This window comes from Mirounga angustirostris, unplaced genomic scaffold (genome assembly GCF_029215605.1).
Source record: "Mirounga angustirostris isolate CCGP_5_RB_7025 unplaced genomic scaffold, mMirAng1.0.hap1 SCAF_10, whole genome shotgun sequence".
Lineage (NCBI taxonomy): Eukaryota > Metazoa > Chordata > Mammalia > Carnivora > Phocidae > Mirounga > Mirounga angustirostris.
This window is the reverse complement of record NW_026991718.1, coordinates 71,664,237-71,686,702: the sequence shown is the minus strand read 5'-3', so window position 1 is coordinate 71,686,702 and position 22,466 is coordinate 71,664,237. Positions and strand designations below refer to the sequence as shown.

Sequence of the window (22,466 nt, the reverse complement as noted above, 5' to 3'; positions counted from 1 at the left end):
GGCTTAGCCAACTGAGCCATCCAGGCGCCCTGTCCAACACTTTTTAAAGGAGTACAGCATAATCATCAAAAATGTAAAATTCACAATGTCTCTAATAAAATTATCAGACATGCAAAGAAGCAGAAATCCACAAACAAGAAAAATTTGTCAGTAGAAAATGATCCAGAAATTCTAAAGATTAGGGAACTAACAAAGACATTTAAACAGCTATTTTAAATATGTTAAATATGTTCAAGGACTTAAGAAAAAGATGAACATAATGAGAGAAATGGGAAAAAATAACTAAGAATTTCTAGAGATAAAATAAACTATCTGAAGTGGAAATTTCACACTGGGTAGGATTAACAGTAGATTAGCCACTGCAGGAAAAAAAAAAAAAAAGATCGAACCTGAAGACATAGCAATAGAAACTATCCAAAATGAAGCACAGTGAAGAAAAAAAAGTCTGAAAAACAAAAAAAGAAGCAAAGATAAGAGCTGCTGTTACCTGTGAGACAGTATCAGGTGGTCTAACATATATGTGTAATTGGAGTCCACAAAGAGATGGTGGGGGTAACAAAAAGAATATTTGAAAAACTAGGGCGCCTGGGTGGCTCAGTTGGTTAAACGACTGCCTTCGGCTCAGGTCATGATCCTGGAGTCCCGGGATCGAGTCCCGCATCGGGCTCCCTGCTCAGCAGGGGGTCTGCTTCTCCCTCTGTCCTCTTCCCTCTCGTGCTCTCTGTCTCTCATTCTTTCTCTCTCAAATAAATAAATAAAAAATAAAATCTTTAAAAAAAAAAATTTGAAAAACTAATTGTCAAAATTTTTCCAAAGTTGGTAAAATTTATAAACACACAAACCCAAGAAGTTCAATAAGATTCAAGTAGGATAAACACAAAGAAAAAACCATGCCAAAGCACATCAAAATCAAATTCCTGAGAATCAGGGTTGAAGGAGAAATCTTAAAAGCATCCAAAGGAAAAAAGGAACACTACTTACATATAAACAAAGATAAAAATCACAGACTTTTTGTCAGAGACCATGTAAGCCAGGAAACAATCTTTAGAAGGCTGAAGGAAACAAAACAAACAGCCCTTCAACCTAGATTTCTATACCCAGTGAATATATCTTCTCTGTAATCTCTTTTGAAAGATCTCATCACTTCTTCCTGGCTCCACTGTTAAAACCTGGTCCAAGTCACCATCGTCTCTCACCTGGAATATTACAAAAGCCTCCTAACTGGTTTCCATGCTTCTACACTCACTCCCCTAAAGTTTTTTTCCTGAACAGTAGTCAGAGTGATCTTAAGATATAAGTCAGATCATCTCCCTCCTCTTCTCAGTACCCTCCAGTGGCTCCCCATTTCACTCAGTGAAATACAAAGGCCTTGCCTACAGACCCTGCATGATCCAGTCCTCGGTGGTGGTTCTGACTTCACATTCTAACACTCTCCCACTTGACCCTCCTCCAAACACTATGCCAGCCACATGGGCCTCACTGCTGCTCCTCCAACAAACCAAGGAAGCTCGTGCTTACGAACAGTGGCTGGAATAATCTTGACTAGGAAGCCACATGGCTCACTCTCTTACTTCACTCCATGGCTTTGCTCAAGGGCCATGTTGTCAGAGACACTTTTAGATCACCCAATCAAAAACAGCACCCCCATTTCCATCACTCTTTATTCTCTTAACTTGCTTTTCTCTTTTTGTAGCCTTTATCACCATCTGACACTTACTTTTTTAAATTTTTTTCCTTGTGATGAGATTTTTTTTTTTTTAAAGATTATTTATTTGACAGAGGGAGAGAGAGAGAGAGTGGGTGTGAGGGAGTGGCAGACAGAGGGAGAGAGAGAAGCAGGCTCCCTGCTGAGCAACAGCTGTAAAGAATTTTTTATGCAAAAACCATTTAAAAAGAAATCAAGCAGATTTATTTGGAGGTGAAGGTGGTTCTAGGAACAAAGAGGCTGTGAATTAAGGTCGCTGCTACATACCAACCTCTGTTGCAGACTTGCCACCCTTCCCTAGCACCTTTCTCACCTGCAGGGCACAGGAGGCTGCCCTCTGCGATCTGTGGGCTGCCCTGCTGAGCCCAGATTTGGAGGAGGGGCTTTCTCCTCCGGCCTCAGCCTGACTTCACTCCCCACCTTCTGTGCAGTTGGAGCATCTTCAACTGCCTTCCCCCTATTATTTGACACACACAACTCTGGATGTATTGTAGAGATCCCCAGGCTCACTTTCAGTTCCTTACCCTGCATCCTCATGTGTGGCCTTGATGTGGAGAAATGGCGACAGAACAGAGAACAAGAAAACCCAAGAGTAGTAGAGATGGTGTTAAGTCATGTTGAGCGCCAATCACTAGATCCTGCCATTTGGTTCCTGAAAACACCTCTCTCAACTTCTTTTCTGTTCCCTTCCAAAGGCCACAGGATCCCCGGCCCCCGTCCCTAGCCCCTTCCACCCAATTCACTCTGCACACAGATATTCAGCATCCTGGGTTGCCATATAAACAAATGAACAAACCTTTATGGACCCCTGGCCTATTATGTGAGGGTCTTCCCTGCAACCCTGTGAGGCAGACATTATTGTGGGAAGGATTTGTATGTAGCTGCGAAGTCTGATGTGCCAAATTCTGCTAGCTCTTTGTTCAATGTGTGTATACCAGTAGCCATAAAATAAAATTATAACCTTCATAGATCATGAGCCACTTAGAGCTCATGAAGAAACAATACACATTGGCAATCCTTTTGAATGAGTTTGGAATCACATTGCAGTTCAGAGCTAAATATACAAACTAAGTACCTACTCCTCAAGGATTTACCACCCATATAGACATGTAAGCTCCCCAAAAAGTACAGGGGACAGCTGGTAGTGGGCTGATTTAAATGTTTGAGGTGAACAGCCAAAACGAGGTACTTCACAATTATCTGGTGGTTTCCAGGCAGTCTAGAGAATGACAATTTGGACTAACTAGATTGCCTGATTTTTTGACCTACTATATAGTGACTAATCAGCCAGAAATCTCCTCCGAAACACTCACCCTCACGTTGCCCTCCTGCTCAAGAACATATAATGGCTCCTTACTGCTTTCTACGCCAAGGCTAAACATTTCTGCCTGGCTTTTCAAGGCCCGCTGATATGACCCAAACCTATAAGATCAGTTTTACCTGTCACTGCTCCATAACATGCCTAAGACAGGCTGGTCCTCATGTCAATCACTGTTCCTCCAGGCTCGCTACCCTGCAGCCTGAGAGGTGGTGTCAGACACAGAGGAACGAGCAAAGGCTCTGGGGTCAGAGAGCTCAGCTCGGGGTCCAGCTTTGCCACTCACGGTGTGACCTCAGCCACATTATTTATTAATAAAAACACTAGCTCGGGACGCCTGGGTGGCTCAGTCGGTTGGGTGTCTGCTTTCGGCTCGGGTCATGATCCCAAGGTCCTGGGATCAAGCCCCGCATTGGGCTCCCTACTCAGCAGGGAGCCTGCTTCTCCCTCTCCCTCTGCCTGCTGCTTTCCCTGCTTGTGCTCTCTCTGACAAGTAAATAAAATCTTTAAAAATAAATAAAAAATAAAAACACTAGCTCACTTAGAGCGCTTATTAAATGCCAGGGCTAGACTAAGCACCGCACTCATTATCTCCTGTCATTCTCTCGACAACCAGTGAGACAGGCACTATTATTACTTCCATTTTCTAGATGTGAAAACTGAAGCTCTGGAAGTGCATTCACTGGTTCAGCAAACACCTGGTGCTCTGCTCAGCAACAGGAATATAACCGTGCATGAGAGAGAGAGGAACTCTGCTCTCAAGGAGAAGGCAGTGGCCAGAGGTCAGGCAACTGACAAGCAAACAGATACATGAACCAGATCATTTATGAAAGCGGTTCCTGCTCTAATAAGACATGGAAGTGTGATGAGCGGGGGTCGTCAGGGGGGTCAGGGAGGACTCCTTAAAGGGGCACATTTTAGCTTTCGACATTGAGACTTGAATGCGGTTGAGCAGTCAGCCATGCTGAGACACAGGGAACAGTGCTCTAAGGAGCAGGAACAGCAAGTGCAAGTCCCTGAGGTCTAATATCCAGTTTGGGTGGAGTGACAGGAGCAAAGGGGAGAGCGGCACCAGTGAGGCTGACAGCAGGCAGGGCCAGATCCCACAGGGCCTTGCAGGTCACAGTTAAGGAATCCGATTTCCTGCAATGGGAAGTCATTGAAAGGTTTCACGTGGACAACTGGACAAGAACTTGATCTGATTAGACCTTTAAAGATCTCTGTGGCTGCTGTGTAGAGAAGAGGTTGTCAAGATGCAGGCAGGAAGCTGAGGGTTGGTTAGGAGACTGATTCAGTCGCCCCAGTGACAGGTGGTAGTGGTGGTGGTCGGAGCAGACAGTACTGATGGGCATGGGGACGAGGGGATGGGATTGGCATATATTTTGCAGACTGAGCTGACAGGAGTTGATGATGGATTGGATACGGAAGGTGAGGGAGAAAGAGGAATCATGACAGCTCCTTATGGTGACATTTATTCAGATAAGGAAGACTGAGCTGGGGCAGGAATCAAGAGTTCTTTTGTTGGTCTTTTTAAGTTTTGATACCAAATTAGCCATCCACATGGAGATGTCAAGGAGGCCGTTGGACCTATGGTCTTGAAGCTTAGTGGGGAAGATTGGGGTTATTCTTCTGGAATTCATCAGCAAATAGGGTTTCAAGCCATGGGCTGCAAGGGGATGGGAGTATGCAGACTCAAAATATGCAGCTTTGGTGTAGGATTATTTTGAGCTGAAGGCAATGGAGAATCAGCAGATGCAGGAAAAGCTCTCTACCCTTCCCCTATCTGCCTAAATGTAGGGTATAAAATTTCCTTTGTGAAGATGTCTTCCCGTCCCTCAACTGTACCAGAAAGAACTCTTAATCACCAGAGACCCTCTTATCACCCTGATCACCAGAGACCCTCTTATCACCCTGGTACTGCATGAGATTGAGTCTGCATAAGAAACCCTACTAAAATAACCCTTATGTTTCATTAGTTTCCCTGCCTACAATTTATCACTCCTAGAAAGCTAAACCCCCTTTCCTTTGTCTTATAACTTCACTATTTATTGCTCTTCATTAAGATGGCATATAAGCCCCTGGCCTAACTGCTTCTTTGGGTATTCAGTTCTTTCCTTAAAAGACCTCCACGTATAAACATAATAATCCCTTTCTACTGCAAACCTGGCTTTTGTCAGTTTAATTTGCAGGGCCCCAGAAACTGAATCTAAGAGGGTAGAGGAAAAAGACCTTTCCTCCTCCACAGGTGAAATGAGATTGTCTGAAGAGAGAGCAGAGAGAAGGGTCTGAAGACTGAGCATGGGGCTCTCCAACACTGAAAGGCCACACAGAGGAGGGGACCCAGTGAAGGAAACTGAGGAAGGCAGCCAGTGAGGATAAAGAAGAGCATGGTGTCCCAGAAGCCAAGAGAATAGAGGATTTCAAGAAGGAGGAGTGGTCAGCCATGTCTAATATTGCTGGGATGCTGCGTAAGATGAGAACAGGGAAGTCATCATCGGATTTGCAGGAGGCTGCCGGGGATCTTGCAAGCTCAGACTCTGGAAAGGTGGCATGACCTCTTGATTGATGAGGATCCGGAAGAGAAGGGAGGGGAGGAAGGGAGATGTTGACTACCCTTCTGAGAAGTTTTCCTGTAAATGGGAGCAGAGAAAGGAGGATGTAGCTGGAGGATGATGCAGGGGTCAAGGGAGGGGTCTGTTAAGAAGGGGGAAAATGCAGCATGTTTGCATACTCATCGAGGACACCCTGATAATGCATGGGAGTGGGTAATGGCAGGAACAGAATCTTTGAGCAAGTTAGAGGGGATGGGTGGACAATTCATCTGCTGTCGTAACAGGGAAAGCAGCTCCATGTGATGAGTGGATTTAGGGGTGTGAAGATAAGAGAGTCCCTGTCTGATTCCTTTTATTTTCTCTATGAAGTGTGAGCAGAGTGAGGGGTGTGGGAGGCTGGAGGTCGGAAGACGGGGAGAAGCGGTGAACTGATGTGGTAGGAAGGCGGTAGGAGGGCCTGCCAGCTGGAGTGTCCAGCCGGCACCCATGGATCACTAACATAAAGTTGGATCAACCAGCATGTTGGCATTGTTTTCTCCCACCACATTCAGCTGCTTGGGTGCAGGAGAGGGATGGGTGGAAAGCTGGTGCTTTGATGGTGGCAGAGTGGGGGTAGGGGCACAGCACATAGGGAGAAGGGCAAGGAAGTTAAGGGTCCCTGCAGAGGGAGTAAATCCAGGCTGGGTTAGAAAAGAAGTGAGGGCCCAAACAAGATGACGGGAACATAAGAGCAGGACACCGTAGGTTCTGAGGTCCCAGGATCGCTGTTTTGGGGCAAGAGAGGAGGAGAGCTGGAAGGACAGGAGGTGATGGTCAGAGGGAGGGATGTTTGGAGTCAAATGCTTTGAAGGTAGGGCAGGATCATAGCAAGGACAGTGGGAGAACTGCGCACCTGCAGAGGGGGACAGAGAAGAGCATGGTGGTAGATGAGATGTTCAAGGGACATGAGCCCTGGGTCTTCGACGGGTCCCACTCGGCAGACGGGAGTGGGGTGCAGAGGAAGGCAGTGAGCAAGGCTTCCTTAGTGATGGAGCAAGAGACGTGCCCCAGCAACTGGCTAGTGAAGGACAGAGCTGAAATTCAAACCCCGGACCAGGGCTCTCGGCGCTCTCCCTGTCCCCTGTGTCCCACTGCCAGGCGTCTGCTGGCGATGCAGATTTCCTCATTCTGCAACACCCGCCGCCCGCTGACCAGTGCGAGCCAGGGAGATTCGTAAAGCATTTTGCACGCACAGCAGGTGCGCAGTCCAGTGTGCAGCCCCGTGGGTACAAGGGCGTGCTAGCCACGTAGACTCTTGGCACTCCTTCTCAGATGCCCACCGGGCCGTGCGGAGTGCTCACTCATTTGACCACAGTCACCTGCCATTAGGGACTGCGCTGCCTCAGGGGTTTAAGGCTGGTGTGTAGGTGGTGATGGCAGCAAAGGGGACTGTATACGGCTGCTGGGCCCCTGACATACTGTTTGCATGGTGCGGTGCACTCTACATGCACTGAGGTGGCTGGCTCTACTTCCAGAAGCCCTGGGATGACTCCCTCCACAAACTGAAGCTTTCTTGGACACGGCAAATCGCCGGATTTTCACATTTTGCTTTTTCATAAACGGATGCCTAGGTAGACTTGAGAATCTTGCAAACAGCCATTCAGCTCACAGATATTCCTGGAGCCCCTCCCATGTGCCAAGCCCTGTGCCAGCCATGGCGGCAGCCGGGAGCGGCCCCCCCCCCCCCCGCCCCCGCACAGCAGAGATCAGAAGATGCAGGAAACCGCCCCCCACCACCCCCCACCGGCTGCTGGCGGAGTTCTGCATCCAAAGGCAGCATCCTCTTCCCTGCCTGCTACCCGGGGCTTTCAGATCTTCCCCAGCACTGGCTCACCTGCCATCTCACCTTTCCTTCCCTACCCTCCACTTAAAAATAGAAGCTAGCCATCAAAACCTGCATGGTCTCCAAAGTGCACCCTGACCTCCTCAGAAAAGCCAACAAGTTCAACGTGAGCAGAGTTTTGTGTATTCCTTTCCCTCTGGGCCCGGGCTGTCTCTGCAGCATTTCTGGCAGGCCCCGGTGTGAGGAGCTCAGAATTCAGAACACTTGGCAGCAGGGAATGAGATTGCGGCCATTTGGAAAGGATTAGGAAGAAGTTACACGGAGTGCGGTTTGGGGTTTGTGTTTATCTCAACTGTAACTTTCCAGAAAGCTGGGACACCCAATTCCAGTAAAAGCCTCCCCAAGTATTTTTGGGAGGCATTGTGATGCCGCTGGATTATGTGGGTGGGGGTGGTTTTCCCAGTTTGTGCCGTGTGTTTAGTTACTGGGAAAACTTCTGTCCAATTTGTGAACCAACATGTGATTCCCAAGGGATGTGCCCTGGGCAGTTGAGGAAGGTAGCACTGCTGGGCTGAGGGGTACAATTCAGCAGGGCCTCCTTAGAGCAGGGGCTGTGGCCAAGGCCAGGCCAGACAGGGAATCAGAGTCGGTGGGAGAGCTGGGACCAGGAGTCTGCTACCACTCCTAGGGTGACGGGCTGAGGCTCTGAAATCGGCTGGTGTGGGTTCACGCCAAGGATCGTGTAGGGCCCCAGGCAGGGTAGGAAAGGACCAGGTAGACTCAGAGAGCCTTGGAGGCAGCGCTGCAGGCCCAGGGAAAACCCCCCCAGCACGAGCTGGCTGCCTGGTGCACATCTGCCAGCCGCTGAGATCGGTAAACCAATGGCCCAGCAGAGGGGCCAGGGCCCAGCCCGCCCCTCTGGCTCCAGGGCAGAGGGAGAAGGAGGTGCAGGGAGATTCCTGGAGCCCAGCCTGGGCCCAGCTTTTTGCATTAAAAAAAAATTTTTTTTATTACTATGTCTAGCAGTCCAAGGTTTTCAGTTACTCACACTCATTTATTCATTCCATCCATTCAACATACGTTGATTAATCACCTATTTTGTGCCAAGCATTCTGCTCCATGATTTACAGAAACTCTCTCTTTGCTTTAATTATCTCCATCCATCTCCAGACACAGTGCCCCTTTATAGTAGTCGTTCAGCGCACGGCCATTATTAACTGTAGCAGTGACAAGCCCTACTAAGACGGAGTTCCTAACGTGGAGGAAGAGGAAGGGAGAGTAACTTCTGACACCTACTGCGTGCTGGGTCCTGTGGCAGCTATTGACATAGCTTGCATTATTTCCAGGGAAACTGGCATAGAGACATATAGTTACCACAAGTCTGGGAGCGGTAAGGGGGACTTCATAGAAGGTCTCGCGCTAGTGGCCCCCTTTGAGCTGGGCCTTGAGGACCAAGTTCACTGGGTAAAAGAAGATGGAGAGAAAGAGAAGAGTATTTCAGGTGGAAAGAACAGCACAAGCCATGGCCTGGAGGCTTGAAGTGCCTGTAGTTTGGGGGTGGGGATGAGTGGGAAGGGTTGGGGTGGAGTGGGGTAGGGGAGGGACAGCGAGAAGTTAAGAGTGGCTAGAGACGGAGCGAGGGGCGGGTACATTGGTAGGTGCCTGGTTTCATGCGCTCCCCTAACATCTGGGCAGGGTTGCCTCCAGGACATGACCTTGAGCAGAGTCTTCCATAAAGCAACTGGCCCTCGGGAGCTGAGCTGGCCGAGTCCCCAGACTTTGCTGGCTGGTGTGCGGACCTTCTGGTTATTTGGTTTTGTGTTCCCACCTCTCCGTGTCCACTGCTGCTAGCCCAAGTGCAAGGCTGAGGGCCCTCAGGGCCCGGGGTCCCCTCTCTGGGCAGGAGCTTGGCACAGAGTTCCACACAGGCTCCCAGAGTTCTGGTGAGCTCTGCACAAAGCACTGTGCTCGTCTCCCTTCTCTCATCTGCCTGGCAGCCCCCCTCACAGAGAGGAGTAGGCTGTAAAAGATGGAAAGCAGGCAGCCCTTGGTTCAGTGTAGCCACCGGGGCTGCAAGGAGCACAGCAGAGCTAAATCTGGGTCCCTAAATTGTGCTTAAACCCTTGCTGATACCTCATGTTCTCCTCCTCCACCCCCACTACCCAACACACCTCAGAATGGGCTCTGATCCTTCCCCATCTGTGGTAATGCGGGGCTAAAGGGCAGAGAGGATGCCGGGTGGTCAGGAGTCCTGAATCCTCTGTGCTGCCAATGACTCACTTGCTGTGTGACCCCAGGCAAGTCACTTGACCTCTCTGAGCCTATTTCTTTGTCTGTGAAATGGGATAATAGCGTCCTCTTTGGTGTCCTGAGTAAACATGGGTGAGAGCACAGTAAACCAGCAAGCATGGCATGTATATGAGGGGGAGACCATCAGTGAGAGTAATGAGGCTTCCCTTCCCTCTTGCTCCCCACAACAAAGGCCCGGGCTGCTGGCAGGGTAGAGTCTGGAGCCAGGTGGGGGGTGGGGGGGAGGACGGGTTGCTGGCAGGCCCTGCAGCCTCCCCTGTCCTGCCCTAGGAGTCTCTGACTGGGCGTGCTTTCTCTGCTGGTCAGGGGCGCTGAGGTAGCCCCCTGGGGAAAGAATGTAGGTGCTGTCAGGGCCTGAAGACTGGAGCGCCACCCTGGCTCCCTCCCACAACTGGGCTGTTTGCTGCCGTGCTGTCCTCCAAAGGCCTCCACCCGCAGTCCCAGCACCAGGCCCGCCTCAGGGAAGTGTGGCCGGGCCCGACTTCAGCCGGCGCTGGGCTCTGCCCGTCTCAGCTCTGCGCCCTCTCCCTAAGCCCGGGCACTGCCAGGAGGCCCCAGCCCACTGGGAGACCACGAGGGTGGGCAGGGGGTTGGCTTGCCTGGGCTCTGTTCTGGGAGTGGGGAACAGAGAAGTGCCAGGGGACACTGGTCTAACCCACCACTCAATCATTCATTCAGTTATTCACTACATATGTTCTTTAAAAAGATTAAAGAGCACACAGACGTGAAGAATTATTAAGACAGTCTAGTTGAGGAAGCAAAGAAAATGCATTTTAAAAAGCACCCTCCGGGGCGAGTTATGTAACCGTGCAGGACAGCAACACACCCCCGAGACAGTGGCCAATGAGAGGGCAGCAGATACCACACTGCAGGGGTAGCTGAGGCCCAGAGGGCTGTGCACAGGGTGGTGTATGCGGCTGAGCTGCGGGGGGATAAGTCGTGCCTCAGTTTCCCTCCTGCGCAGTGAGGCAACTCGGGGCTCACCAGTGGGGCCAGCCCAGCTCTGGGCAGCTGATGCTTCCTGAGGGCTGGCCAGGCATGCGGTGCACACAGCCTAGCTCGTTCGGTCCTTACAGTAACACCTCGTGGGGCAGGAACCCCCAGTATCCTCACTTCCCAGAGGAGACCCAGGTGCGGAGAGGTGTATCCCCTCGCCAGGAGCACCGGGCTTGTAAGTGGCAGAACCAGGCCTGGGACTCAAGCAGGCGGGCACGGCTGGCGTGTTCAGTCTCTACTACACTGCACTGGGACCGTGGGAGCAAATCGCCTTCCGGGACATGAGGACATCAGAGCTGGAAGGGACCCCAGGGACTCTGGGTCCTCGTTCCTTTTAGGAATGGAGAAACTGAGGTGCCGGGTGGTAATGTGTCCTGCCCAAACCACACAGCTCATGAGTGGCAGAGCGGGGGTCTCAGCTGCAGGTCCGCTGATCCGCCACTGCTTCTCTCACCCTGGCTAGTACAGGTGCGGCCTGGGGACCAATGATAGGGGGATCCCTGGGAGCTCATTAGGAATGCAGAGTCTCGGGTTCCCCCAGACTTACGGGGCAGAAACCTGCATTTTGACAAGAGCTCAGTGATTCACATGCACTTTCTAGTTTGAGAAGCAGTGCTCTGTGCTGCTCTATGTTCCTGGTCTGTAGTATCTGTTACCGTGAGTTCCACGACATTGTATCCAGACACAGGAAAGCCTGACATTAGGCAATTCTGGAAGCTCCATCCCATGCTCACATGGGGGTGAATCCTCTGGGGTCTGGGGGAGGCAGATGGAGCAAGTCCCCCAGAGCTTGGTCCTCTTGGGCTCAGGCACACCAGCCCCCCACTGACCTGCTGCTCAGCTGGGAGCTGAGCCCTGAGCTGGGGCTTGCCAAGCCCAGGGAAGAGGTAGCACTCAGACAGGGTCCAGAGCATGCTCCAGCATCGCCGTTGATGGCCAGGGAGGAGGCCTAGACTCCTGTGAGGAAAACCTAGGCCCGGAGGCTGGCCTGGGAATGGCAGGTTCAGGATAGAAGTTCCTGGCAGCAGGGGTGGTAGCCAAGAGCTTGGGCAGGGCTGAGGGCCAAGGAGCTTTGGTTCTTTCTCTGCTCTCTCCCAGCACCTCCATGCACACTGTGAAAGGCTCTTCTCAGTCCCATGGAAAGGCCTATGTCCTCACAGCCTGGAGACCCTCCACCTCCCCACTCTTATCTGCACAGAAATCCTGCCACTGCCCCTGAGTGAAGTCAGAGGTTGAGATGACCCAGCGTGCCCACCGCAGTCCCACACTCATCCTGGTTTGCTGGCTGGCAGCCCCTGTCCTCCGCGCTGGGTCCTGGGGAAGTCAGCGAATCTGGGCAGAAGACTGGGGAAGACCCCGGGCTGGGAGTGACCACAGGAACACAGTGGCCTTTTGCTCTGTCTCCCGGCTCCTCTGAATCTGAGGCAGCTACGCAAGGGCAAGGAGAGTCCCACTGTAGCTAGCAGGGCTGGGGGCACCAAATCCACCTTCATACACAGCCCACCTTCAGATGGAGCAGGAGAGGACACCTCCAAGGCCCCCGGCTTACTTGCTGCTCCTCTGATGCCCTAGTCTCCTCTCTACATGCTCTTCCCCTTTCTCCTCCATGTACAGCTTAATGCTCCTCTGACTTGCTGTGTAACCTTGGGCAGCCTCTCCCCCTCTCTGAACCTTATGTGAAAGGAGGAACAAGGCTAAATTAGCCCTCTTCAGGTGGGTCTTGGAGGAGCTCTAGGGCTCCTCGGAGCAGCCTCTGGGGAGAGCATAGCATCCAAGGGTAGGCCTGATGGGCAGGGCTCCAGCCCTTACCTCCAATCAGAGCAGCTTTGCTACTCTCCGATTTCTATAATGGGATGTTTGTTGGCTTTCCTTTTTTTTTTTTGGCAAAATGGTCTAAATGCTTGGGAGAAGTTCTGGAGGACTTTTATAGTACTGTCCAGCTGGAATCCCCTAGGGGTAGATCTTTGCTCCATGTGGCACAATTCTGGGCCGTTCCAGACTGGGGCCCAGTCGGGGCTAAGGGGAAGGATGCTCTCCCTCAGCTGGCTTGGCCCAGGAGTGCAGAGGACTGGAAGGAAGAGGGTTCAGGTACTGGACTTCTCTCTCAGTCTTTGATGGCCCGACAGCTACTCCCTTCTGTTCCTCTTTCCTGCCCTCCTTCACTCACCCAAAACTTCCCAAAGGCAGCAGCTCTCATTAAGTCAGTGGAGGCTGACAGCCTTGTTCAAGGGGTGGCTCAGCCCCTGGGACTGAATGCAATCCCGGTGGAAACCAAGTGGCCTGTTTTCCATGGAATAATCAGCTGGATAACTGTCCAGTCTCCGCTAGGCCATGTAGAGGTGTTGGCTCAGCTCGGGGGAGACCAGACAGTCCCTCACTCTGAAGGGGCTGGCCACCGAAGCCAGGAAGACAGCAGTATCCACTGACTCAGCAATTTCATCCTGGGAATTCAACCCAAGGCGATCTTACAGAAAGAAAAGGCCATCTGCATAAAGATGATCACTGTGGCATTACTCAAAATAGCCCTAAACAGGGAACTACCCAGCTTCCCAGCAATAGGGGTAGTAAATTATAGAACATCAACCAGATGGAATATTATGCACCCACTAAACTTAGCATGTGAAGGCTATGTGGAAACATGGAAACAACACTGATGGTAAAATGTTAGCGAAAGGGAAGCGGCTCCGCACACATCAGTACTCTTTCTTTCCCCTAGCAAAGGTGTGACAGAGAACGGCAGCTGTATTATGAGTGACTCGCTGTGTCATTCACTGAAGAAATAATGATTGTCTCCCATGTGCTGGGGCCAGGGCTGGGTGCTGAGGATGGTGCGCGGCTGAGAACACCTCTCCTGCTCTCCATCTAGCGCCTCCAATCTAGTCCTGAAGCTCTTCCCTAAATGGCCTTCAAAATTGTCACAGCATCATCTTTGAATAAGAAGTGGTTGATGAGGGAAATAAGGGAGGAGAGGTGCTCCTCTCCTTCCTGGGAATGTTCGTTGGCTCCCGGGATCAGAGCCACCTCCGGCTGGAGTACATACATGTCAGCAGAAAACCAAATGTCAATGTGGTAGTGACATTTCGGTCTTATAATGTCTTAGTTTCCTTTGAAGCAAAAACCGTTTTAAAAATCCATGTTAAAAAGGAGGAAAAAAGTTAGGACTTGTTACTAATCTCGCGGCTGAATAATTAAGTGTGCCTAATTCTGAAAGTAGCAGGCGAAATTATGCAGTGCCAAAGTGACAACTCCCATACCTACACCATCCCATCTCTAGCAGCGTGGTTTTAACTTTATAGCTAAACTACGCTGCCAGAAAACCTAATAAAAGGAAGCAAAAATATTTCTGTTTATATCAAGCTGCCATTTGAGAAAGACTTTTAAATATGTTCTTCCCCATGTGTAAATCTGACAGCAGTTGCATAATTAAAACCCCAGTGGAGAGTTTCCTTTTAATCTTTTGAAAGTAAACCGGTAAGACGTCCTTTAGGATGTGAAATGATGGATTAATACTTGGCTATCTTTGAGCCTCTGAGAATATTGTTTAGTGCTGAAAGAACACAAGCCACCATCTTTATCTGTAGGAGTTCCTGTAAGCACAGGAGATGCAGATAACGATGTGCCAAAGGGCACACAGGCACCTATGATGAGTTCTGCTCATCTCGGATTTTGTTAAATGGAGGACTGAATAAACGAATGCATTCACATGAAAACAAACTTGATTTCAGCCCCTTAGGAATATGTCACATAGCATAGATGAAAGAAATAATAATTACCCAGGATTTCAGTTCAGTGTGAGCAATCAATATGAATGATTTAGACCACAAAGTGGTTTTTTATTTTACTTGAGCTGTTCAGGTTGACTTTCTAAACAACCTCAACTACTGCCGAACAATCACTGGCAAATTTTTCCTGGATCTGTACCATGTGGACACACATGTGTCTCTACAGTTGCAAGCTGCCTAGCTCTGGGGATGGGGCCCTGTTCAAGCCAAATGTCCAGACAAAGATTCATCTTATCATGATGTTCCATCTAACCCTGAATACACATAGCCACACCTGAACTTTTCTTCTGTGTCTCCCTGTAGCTGAAGGCCCATTCCTGCCCCTTCTTCCCCTTCCCTGCACGTACACGTACACACACACACACACACACACACACACACACACACACTGGGGCAAAAGAAGGCAGAAGGCAAGTGGTTTCTGTCTTTGTACCATTCTGATAAACATCAGAATGTCTCCTACTTGCTAGCACCTCTGTCTCTGACCTTGGTATTGGCTCTTGCCTTCTCAGCTTAGACCCGCCAGATGCTTCTAGTCTGTCTGACCTCTTAAGATACGTTTGATCCTTCACATTTTCTCAGGACTCAATCAGTTGTTGGCCTGACCAACAGACCAGTCCTCCTGCCCAGCCCTGCCCTGCTGTCAGACCCACACACACCCACACCCATTATTAAATACTCCAGTCTCAAACAAGGATGTGCCCACTAATTATATGCATGAAATTGGTAGACCAAGCACTGCATAACATGGATTCTGGACCCAGCTGAACATATAATTAACCGTGACCTGAGACAAGTCCCTTAACACTCTGCACCACATGGGATTGGACTAAAGGTCTCCTCCTTGTTCTAGTCATCTTTAGTGAAAATAGCCAGGATATGCTGCCCATAAACACTGTGATCCATTTGTTCCTGGAACATGCTTTAACCTGTGTCTTGTAGGATAAGCTTTAACTTTTCAAAATGTAGCACCAGGCCTGACATACACAATTCATCATATGTATAGAATAAATAAAAGAAGTTTTTTTTTTTAATACTAAAATCTAGATGCATCATTTAGCAGGGTCCACACAACACAAAAAAGGAATGTCCACACTACAGCATGGACCATATACACCATGATCTTACACTGATCAGATAAAACTGAGTGCATGTGAATTTCCCTCTTCACTGGATGAAGTGACAGGCAGAGAATCCTGACTGCCCATTTTGGACTGAGCTTTGGCTCCCTGAGCCACTAAATCCATAAAAGCATCAATACTAATAATTGTCTCTGAAGACTTAGGGCATTTAAGGGAAAGAAACTATATAAGCAGAAGAGAAACTGACGTATGTAGGTCTTTAGTTAAATCTCATTGAAGTACATTTTGCAAGAGAAGGCTGAAATGACAACCATGCTACTTTGGGATTCAGCAGAACTTATCGGACGGACAGAGTGACTGATTTGAACCACTGGCCCAGACCACTAGAGCAGGTGGATAACTGACAGCGGTCCTGCTACTCGCGTGGTTGTCCTGCCATCCCCGCAAAGGTCTGTTTCGATGCTAAGCTGTCTACAGCCTAGTTCTGATCCCTGAGTGCAGCTCCCCTGAGAGATACATGTCTCCCTGCGGCAGATTTTGGAAACAGTGTGCTGGGTCATTCGTAACACAGCCACATGCTTGAGTGTAGCCCTCCTACACTGCTTGCCTACATCTGAAAACACAAATCAAGAAAGAGAACATAGCTCCTTTCTGCTTGACTAAAGAACAGCCTATTCTGCCAGTAGATTAAAGGCTGGGGCTTGGAAAAATTTGCCAACACACAGACTTGATTTTGTGCAAAGACTGAGAGAAGCTTTAGGAGCTGTGGCTGGGCAGTGAATGAAGAAATTGATGGGAGCTCCATCAGAGAGGCGCCAAGACCACAGGTCATTGGCATGGGACCCCATTCAGGTGGACTCACTGCCTATAGGGGAAGAGGATGCTGCTAACATCTTTCCCTTTAGCCTGTGAGTTCCATTAGGAAGCTAAAGCCAGAGTGTGTAAGTGGGAGAGAAATGCTGTCACCACCCAAAATGTGCACAGGTGTGCCTCTAGGTGGAAGAAAGCAAAAGGGTATGTTTACAAGAGGAAGAGCACAAATCAGTAATGAGCGATGAAGGCATGATGTCATCCTCTAGGACTAAGCATCCTTAGTACTTTTAAAGCACTTAAAAAAAAAACTCTAGTTGCTATAGCAACTTGATGCAGCTCTTAAAAGGGGATTTTTTTTTTGAGGGGGTCATTTTATATCTTCAATCACCATAACAACATGATATAGCTTTTAAAGGGTATTTTTATCCAATTTGTGTGTGCTTTGGGCTTGGGCCATATTTGCCTTTTCTACTTAAAATAATCAGATCAAGCATGACACATGAAAAATCATTGAAGGAAAGGAAGCCCTTTCGTAGACTATACATATACACTCAGAGAGACATCTCTAGCTGCTCATATCCTGCACATGTATGAAGGCTTTCTGTCTCCCAGCAGCCATCTGCGATGGCTTACACTGGCCAGTTAGTCTGTGCCTGTCTCTGAGCTGGCATAGCAAACTAGCCCAGAGCCTACCCATGGAAGTTGTGTCCATGCAATCCCTCACTGCTTAGTCCTGTGAATCCAGCCCCCTCCTCCAAAACTACCACCAGGAGATAGTGCCTAGGGGTGACTAGTGATATGGCCAGCCGAATGCCTTCTCCTACTCTGGGACTCAAAGCAGGAGCAGATGGGACACACAAAATCTCACCAAAGTGGAAATCCTGTATTTATTCTGCACTCTCTAGTAGCTGGGGAGGAGATCTGTTCACGTGACACCCAGGGTCCAGGGAAAGGGGGGATGGGGAAAGTGGGTGCCAGGAGAAGAAGTAAGACAAGGAAGGGGCAGAGTGGGGAGCAGCAAGGGACTCCAGGTTCTCTACAGGAGAGGTTCAGAGGAGGGGTAAAAGTGGAAGAAGTGGGGGGCTTATTAAAGGAGTATTTAAACAGCATGTTGTGTATGATTGTGAAACCGTGAGCTGTTTATCCCAAAAATAAGGAAAAGGGATAATAAGTATAGAGAAGCCACCCCCTCCCCCACCCCACCCAGCTACCCCTTGGTGCCACTATTGGTTGGAAAAGATGGCAAGGTAACAGGAGAGGTCAAGAAATTGGAGAAGTCGGGAAGGGGGCAGAGGGAGAAGGGTGAGAAGGGGTGGGGGGAGCAGAATAACAGCGCTGAAGTCCGGGCCTCCAAGTCTAACGGGCTTTTCTTTGGGGGAGGTGCGGTGTGGACCGTAGGAGAAGCGGGTGGGAAGGAGGTCAAGGAAAGTGGTCGCCCTCCCCAGGGTAAAGGGCTAGAGGATACTGAAGGAAAACGCGTGGCAAAAGAAGAAAGAAAGGAGAAGGAGAGAAAAACGCTATGAGTGGAGGTAAAGGGGGCTTCCCAAATCCTCTGGATGAGGAAACAGACCCAGGGGGCGCGAGAAATGCAAGGAAACAGCAGGCCCTGGACGCTTGTTCTCACGAGTCCTCTTAGAGGCGAAAACTGAGGCGCACAGAGGTTAAGTCATGGAGCTGGCAAGCGCTGGAGCGCGCGGGCGGCCGCCGGTCAGCCCAGAGCCTGGGTGAGGGTTCTCCCCGTTCGGCCGCACTGCCTGGCGAGTCACCGCTGGGTGAGCGCCAGCGATGGACCTCTCAGGCTTCCCGCGCCGACAGCCGGTTAAGAAAGAGAAGGGTCAGGAGGAGGGGGACGGGCAGAGAGGTGAGGGCAAGAGGAAAGTAGGCGGTGGGGTGTTAGAAGGTAAGGGGGGAGCCAAGGGACGCGGACCCAGCCTCTTAGCGGTGGAAAGGGCGGCAGGTGAAAGGCACGGAGAGGAAAGACGCGCGCGGGGCGCGCCGCTCACCTATGGTCGATACCACGGTGCCCACGAAGTAGAAGGCGCCGGGGAAGTCCCAGCGCGGGCGCAGCGCGTCGGCTCGGACGCCGGCTGCCAGCGCGGCCTCGTAGTGCCGGAGGAAGGCGCGCAGCTCCGGCTCGGCCACGCCGTGCGCTGCGCTGAAGTTGCGCAGCGTGGCGCCCCAGCGCGCCCGCGCCTCCGCCTCGCCCGGGCTCTCGAGCGCAGAGAAGACTGTGGCGCCCGCCACCAGGTAGAGGCCGATGAGCGCCGCCAGCAGCACGAAGCGACCCGTGTCCTCGTTGAGGTGCGAGCGGCGGCAGCAGCAGCAGCAGCAGGAGGGGCGCGGCAGGCGGCGGCGGCAGCGGCGGGGCGGGGGCCGGGGGCTGCGGGAGGACATGGTCCGGAGCTCAGCCCCGGGGCCGGGGCGGCGCTCGGGGCCCGGGCCGCGACATCCCCCCCGCGGGAGCAGAAGCGTGAGGATGGTGGCCAGGGGTCGGGGGCCGCCGCGGAGCCCCTTGCCGCCTCCCCCAGAGCCCGGACGGCAGGGCGCCTCGCCCCCGCCTCCGCCTCCGCCTCCTCGGCGCTCAGGCCGCACACGGGTCCCGCGGCCCTTCGGGCGCCCGGGCTGGGACGCTCCTCGCCGCGCCCCGACGCCTCGCCGGCTCCCGCAGCTCCTCACCCGCCACCCTCGGGCGCAGGGGTCTGAAGCTAGGCCCCTGCCGCCCTGTGGCCGGCGTCCGCGGGGGCCCGGGCCTCATACTCCTCTCCAGACAGGCCGCGGGCGGCGGGCGGAGCGGGCTGGGGAACCCGGGAGCCTAAGACTGGGACGCCGCAGCAGGGCACGAAGAAAGCCCCCGGGGGCGTCCCATGGGGCGTTCCCCTCTCGGCGGCTCCCAGGCGCAGCCTGCGCGGGCAGTCCGCTCCGACCCCCGGGCCTGAGCTGGCGGCGTCGGCTTCGGAGCCTCAGAACAGAGCCGAGTCCCGGGAAGCGCTCCCTTTCCAGCTCCAGGCGGAGAGCCGCCCGGCACGGAGAGGCGGAGTCACCGGCGCCCGGGGCGGGGTGTTGGGGGGGAGATAAGGATGGAAGGAAAGGGGTGGGGAGTTGGGCTGCTGCGACGCCTCCCGGTCGTTCTGGCGGCACTAAATGCGGGGCACCGAAGCAGGTGTCGGGACTGCGGTGCTGGCTGTCCCCCTGCTGGGGAACCCTGTCCGGCCCCTCCCTGAGCTTCGGCTTCGGAATCCCTTTCTTGTCTCCAAGCTGCCGCCAAACTTTGCTCAACTTGACGGTGCCTTGCGGTCTTCGGGGTTGGGGGCCACACGACGCGCGAATCTTCCAACACCCTGTTCTCGGGCTGCAGTCCGAAGTTTAAGTTCCCTCTTGCTTCTTCTTCTTCTTGGATCCTTCCGCAGTGCTAGGTCTCTGAGGGTTCCTTTGGGGAAATGATCCCGCCTGGGAAGGAATGGGGGTGGGGTCACTCGGCTCCGGGCGACCTGGGAATGAGGGCGTCTCCTCCCCTCCCGACCGAGCGGGCGGCCGGCGTCAGCACCGCGGACAGCGCATCGGTGCCGCAGCTCGGGGGCGGGCGGCGCTAGGGCTGCGGGGGCCTGCAGCGCGGGGCGAGGCCCGTCACCCTGCTGCGCGGTGCTCCCCAAACCCTGTTTCCCTTTCTCCTTCTCCTATTCCACCCCCCCCCCCGGGTCGGTGGCAGGTACAGTTGCTGAGCAGCGTGCTGACAGGGCGAGGACGCTGCGGAACAGAGACAGGGGAGGAGTCAAGTGCGAGTAGGGGATCGAGGTGCCACCGGAGGAGGAGGCGTCCAGACCCACCCTACTGCTGGGTCTTCTTTCGCCACCCCAGCTCCCTGACTTCTCCAGCCCGGGATGGGGGGGCCTGGATCGGAACCTGGCTGCTTCAGGGTGGGTAGAAGAGGTGCAGGGGAAGCTCCCTAGCAGGCTCGCTCCCCCGAGGCCGGCGTGGGGCGCGGAGGAAAGGGTGTGCTTTTGGGAGCGGCGGGGGCGGGCAGTCGTCGCCCCCTCGTCCCGCCGCGACCGGGAAACAGCTGGTGCTCCGCGCTACCGCGGGAGCTTCTCCGCGGAACACAATCCCGGCTTGGCCTGGGTCACAAAGTTCTGTGGCGAGTGAGGAACACCCTCGGTACGGAGGGACGGAAAAACATCCTCTTCGGGCAGCCAGCCCCTTCTCTGTCTGCCACCTTCCCATGATGATGATGAGACTACGCAGATAACAGAAAACAAAAACAATAATGGTGACTGTGTTTAGACACGCTAGGTGGGTGAACTGTAAATGTAGAGCTATCTCCCCACCCATTTCCCAGCCTGTCTGGCCTCCACACCAGAAAACACTCAAGCTAAGGTCAACCCAAAGTGGTGGCAGCATCGTCAGGCCCCTTAAGGGTCGGGGCGCTCAAAGTGGTTTCTGAAAGAGCCTCCGCTACTCACTGAGCATTTCCTAGCTTAGAAACTAGGTACCTCTCATTAAAAACTAATGATGTAATGTGTGGTGATTAACATAACAATAAAAAAAAAAAAACTAGGTACCTCTGAGCCCATGCCACCACATGGAGACTGGGGTGGGGTAGGGTAGGGTGGGATGGGAGCAGGAGAGCTATTAGAAAGCTAAAAGGCATCTGACTTGGGGCATTGGTTTTCTTAAACCAGGCACATTGGAGACTTGGATCTTCCTAGAAATGCTGTTCCAGTTTGTAGATAGAGCCAACTGCACTCCCCTATGCTTTAGGGAGGGACAGATGAGAAGAGACTCCACCACCATAGTCAGAACTAGGATTTCTGGCTGTGAGTGGCATGTGTCAAGTTTTGCAGTGATCTTCTTAGAAAGGAGCGGGGGAACCTTTGCATGAGGGGGAGAATATCTCATTCATACTAGGAGCTTTAAACAAACACAAATTATTGCCATTGCACACTATTGCTATTATTTGCAAAATGCACTTCAATTATTCTCTTTCCAGGTCTTTGCCTCTCTTGGGCTTTACAAAAGTGCTGTTTCCCCAACTTCTTCTCTCTTCCCTACAATACCCCCATCTCTACGAGTTCCTGCAGGCAGGGAGGACAGCCCAGCCATGGACCTTTGGAGCTGGATTCCACTTGACTGGTCAGCCCTGACAGAAACCCTGAGAAGTGTCATTCCAGGAGTTGGCACTGGAAGCCTCCAGATGCAGCTGAAGGGAATTGCCAGACCTCTCAGTGGCTTTCTTTGCCCAGACTCCCAGGGCAGGGACAGAGTGCTTTGCTGCAGTGTTCTGTGCCTCTGGACCAGTTCCTTGCCCAGTTGGCAGAGGACCTGCCTTGTCCTCCAGCTTGTTATTCTAAGTTGATTAACAGCAAACCCCTGGCATCAATCTCAACTCTGAATGATCTAATCAATTTATATAATAGGAAAATGATGAGTTCCCTGCACATAGGCACGGGGTCCTTTGGGGGACTAGCCCCATGATGAATGCCACTTGTGCCCACTGAATCAATATTTAAGTCACTGATTTCCAGCTGGCTATCCTCAAAGCCTTTACCTTGGCCCCGAATTGCTGCAGGAGCCTCCTAGGAATGAAGGCTTGCTATCTCAGATGTCTCCCCTTTTAGCTCCATCCTGCTTGCATCTGCCAGTCATTGCTGTGATCATGCCATTTGATCTGATCATGTGACTAATGTCCCTAGATTACAGTCTTCCATGGCTCCCCCAAAACTATAAAAATTTAGTCTTTAAACCCTCGGGGCTGCTATTCAAAGCCCTTGCTGATGTGATTCCCAGCAAATCATTCCAGCTTCACCTTCTGCTATGTCCTGCTTATCCCCCAAGTACTCTATACACAGCCCAATCATCAGGCCTTTGCTTGTGCTGTGGCCCCTGCTGGAGTGCCATCTTCTTTCTCCTTCTCTCCAGCTCTTCAAATATACAGCTCAACTCAGGTTAAAACTTTTTTCCAGAAGACTTTTCCTTTGAAGGATATTTTGACCCAATCACTTTGATGCCATCATTTCAATCCTAAGATCATTTGATTCCACTTTGTCCTTGCGAACTTCAGATAAGACACTTGAGCAGGTACAGGTCTTCAC

At 51.9% G+C, this 22,466-nt stretch overlaps 1 protein-coding gene across 1 annotated transcript in view; it reads right to left on the bottom strand.

The window, feature by feature from the left end:
* KCNK12 (potassium two pore domain channel subfamily K member 12) overlaps window positions 1-19,413 on the bottom strand; it is a 51,118-nt gene extending 31,705 nt beyond the window's left edge. The window contains exon 1 of the mRNA XM_045886198.3: window positions 18,384-19,413. Within this exon, the coding sequence (XP_045742154.2) occupies window positions 18,384-18,774 (391 nt within the window). The 5' untranslated portion in view covers window positions 18,775-19,413. The remainder of the gene's footprint in view (window positions 1-18,383) is intronic.
* Between the last annotated feature and the right edge of the window lie 3,053 nt (window positions 19,414-22,466).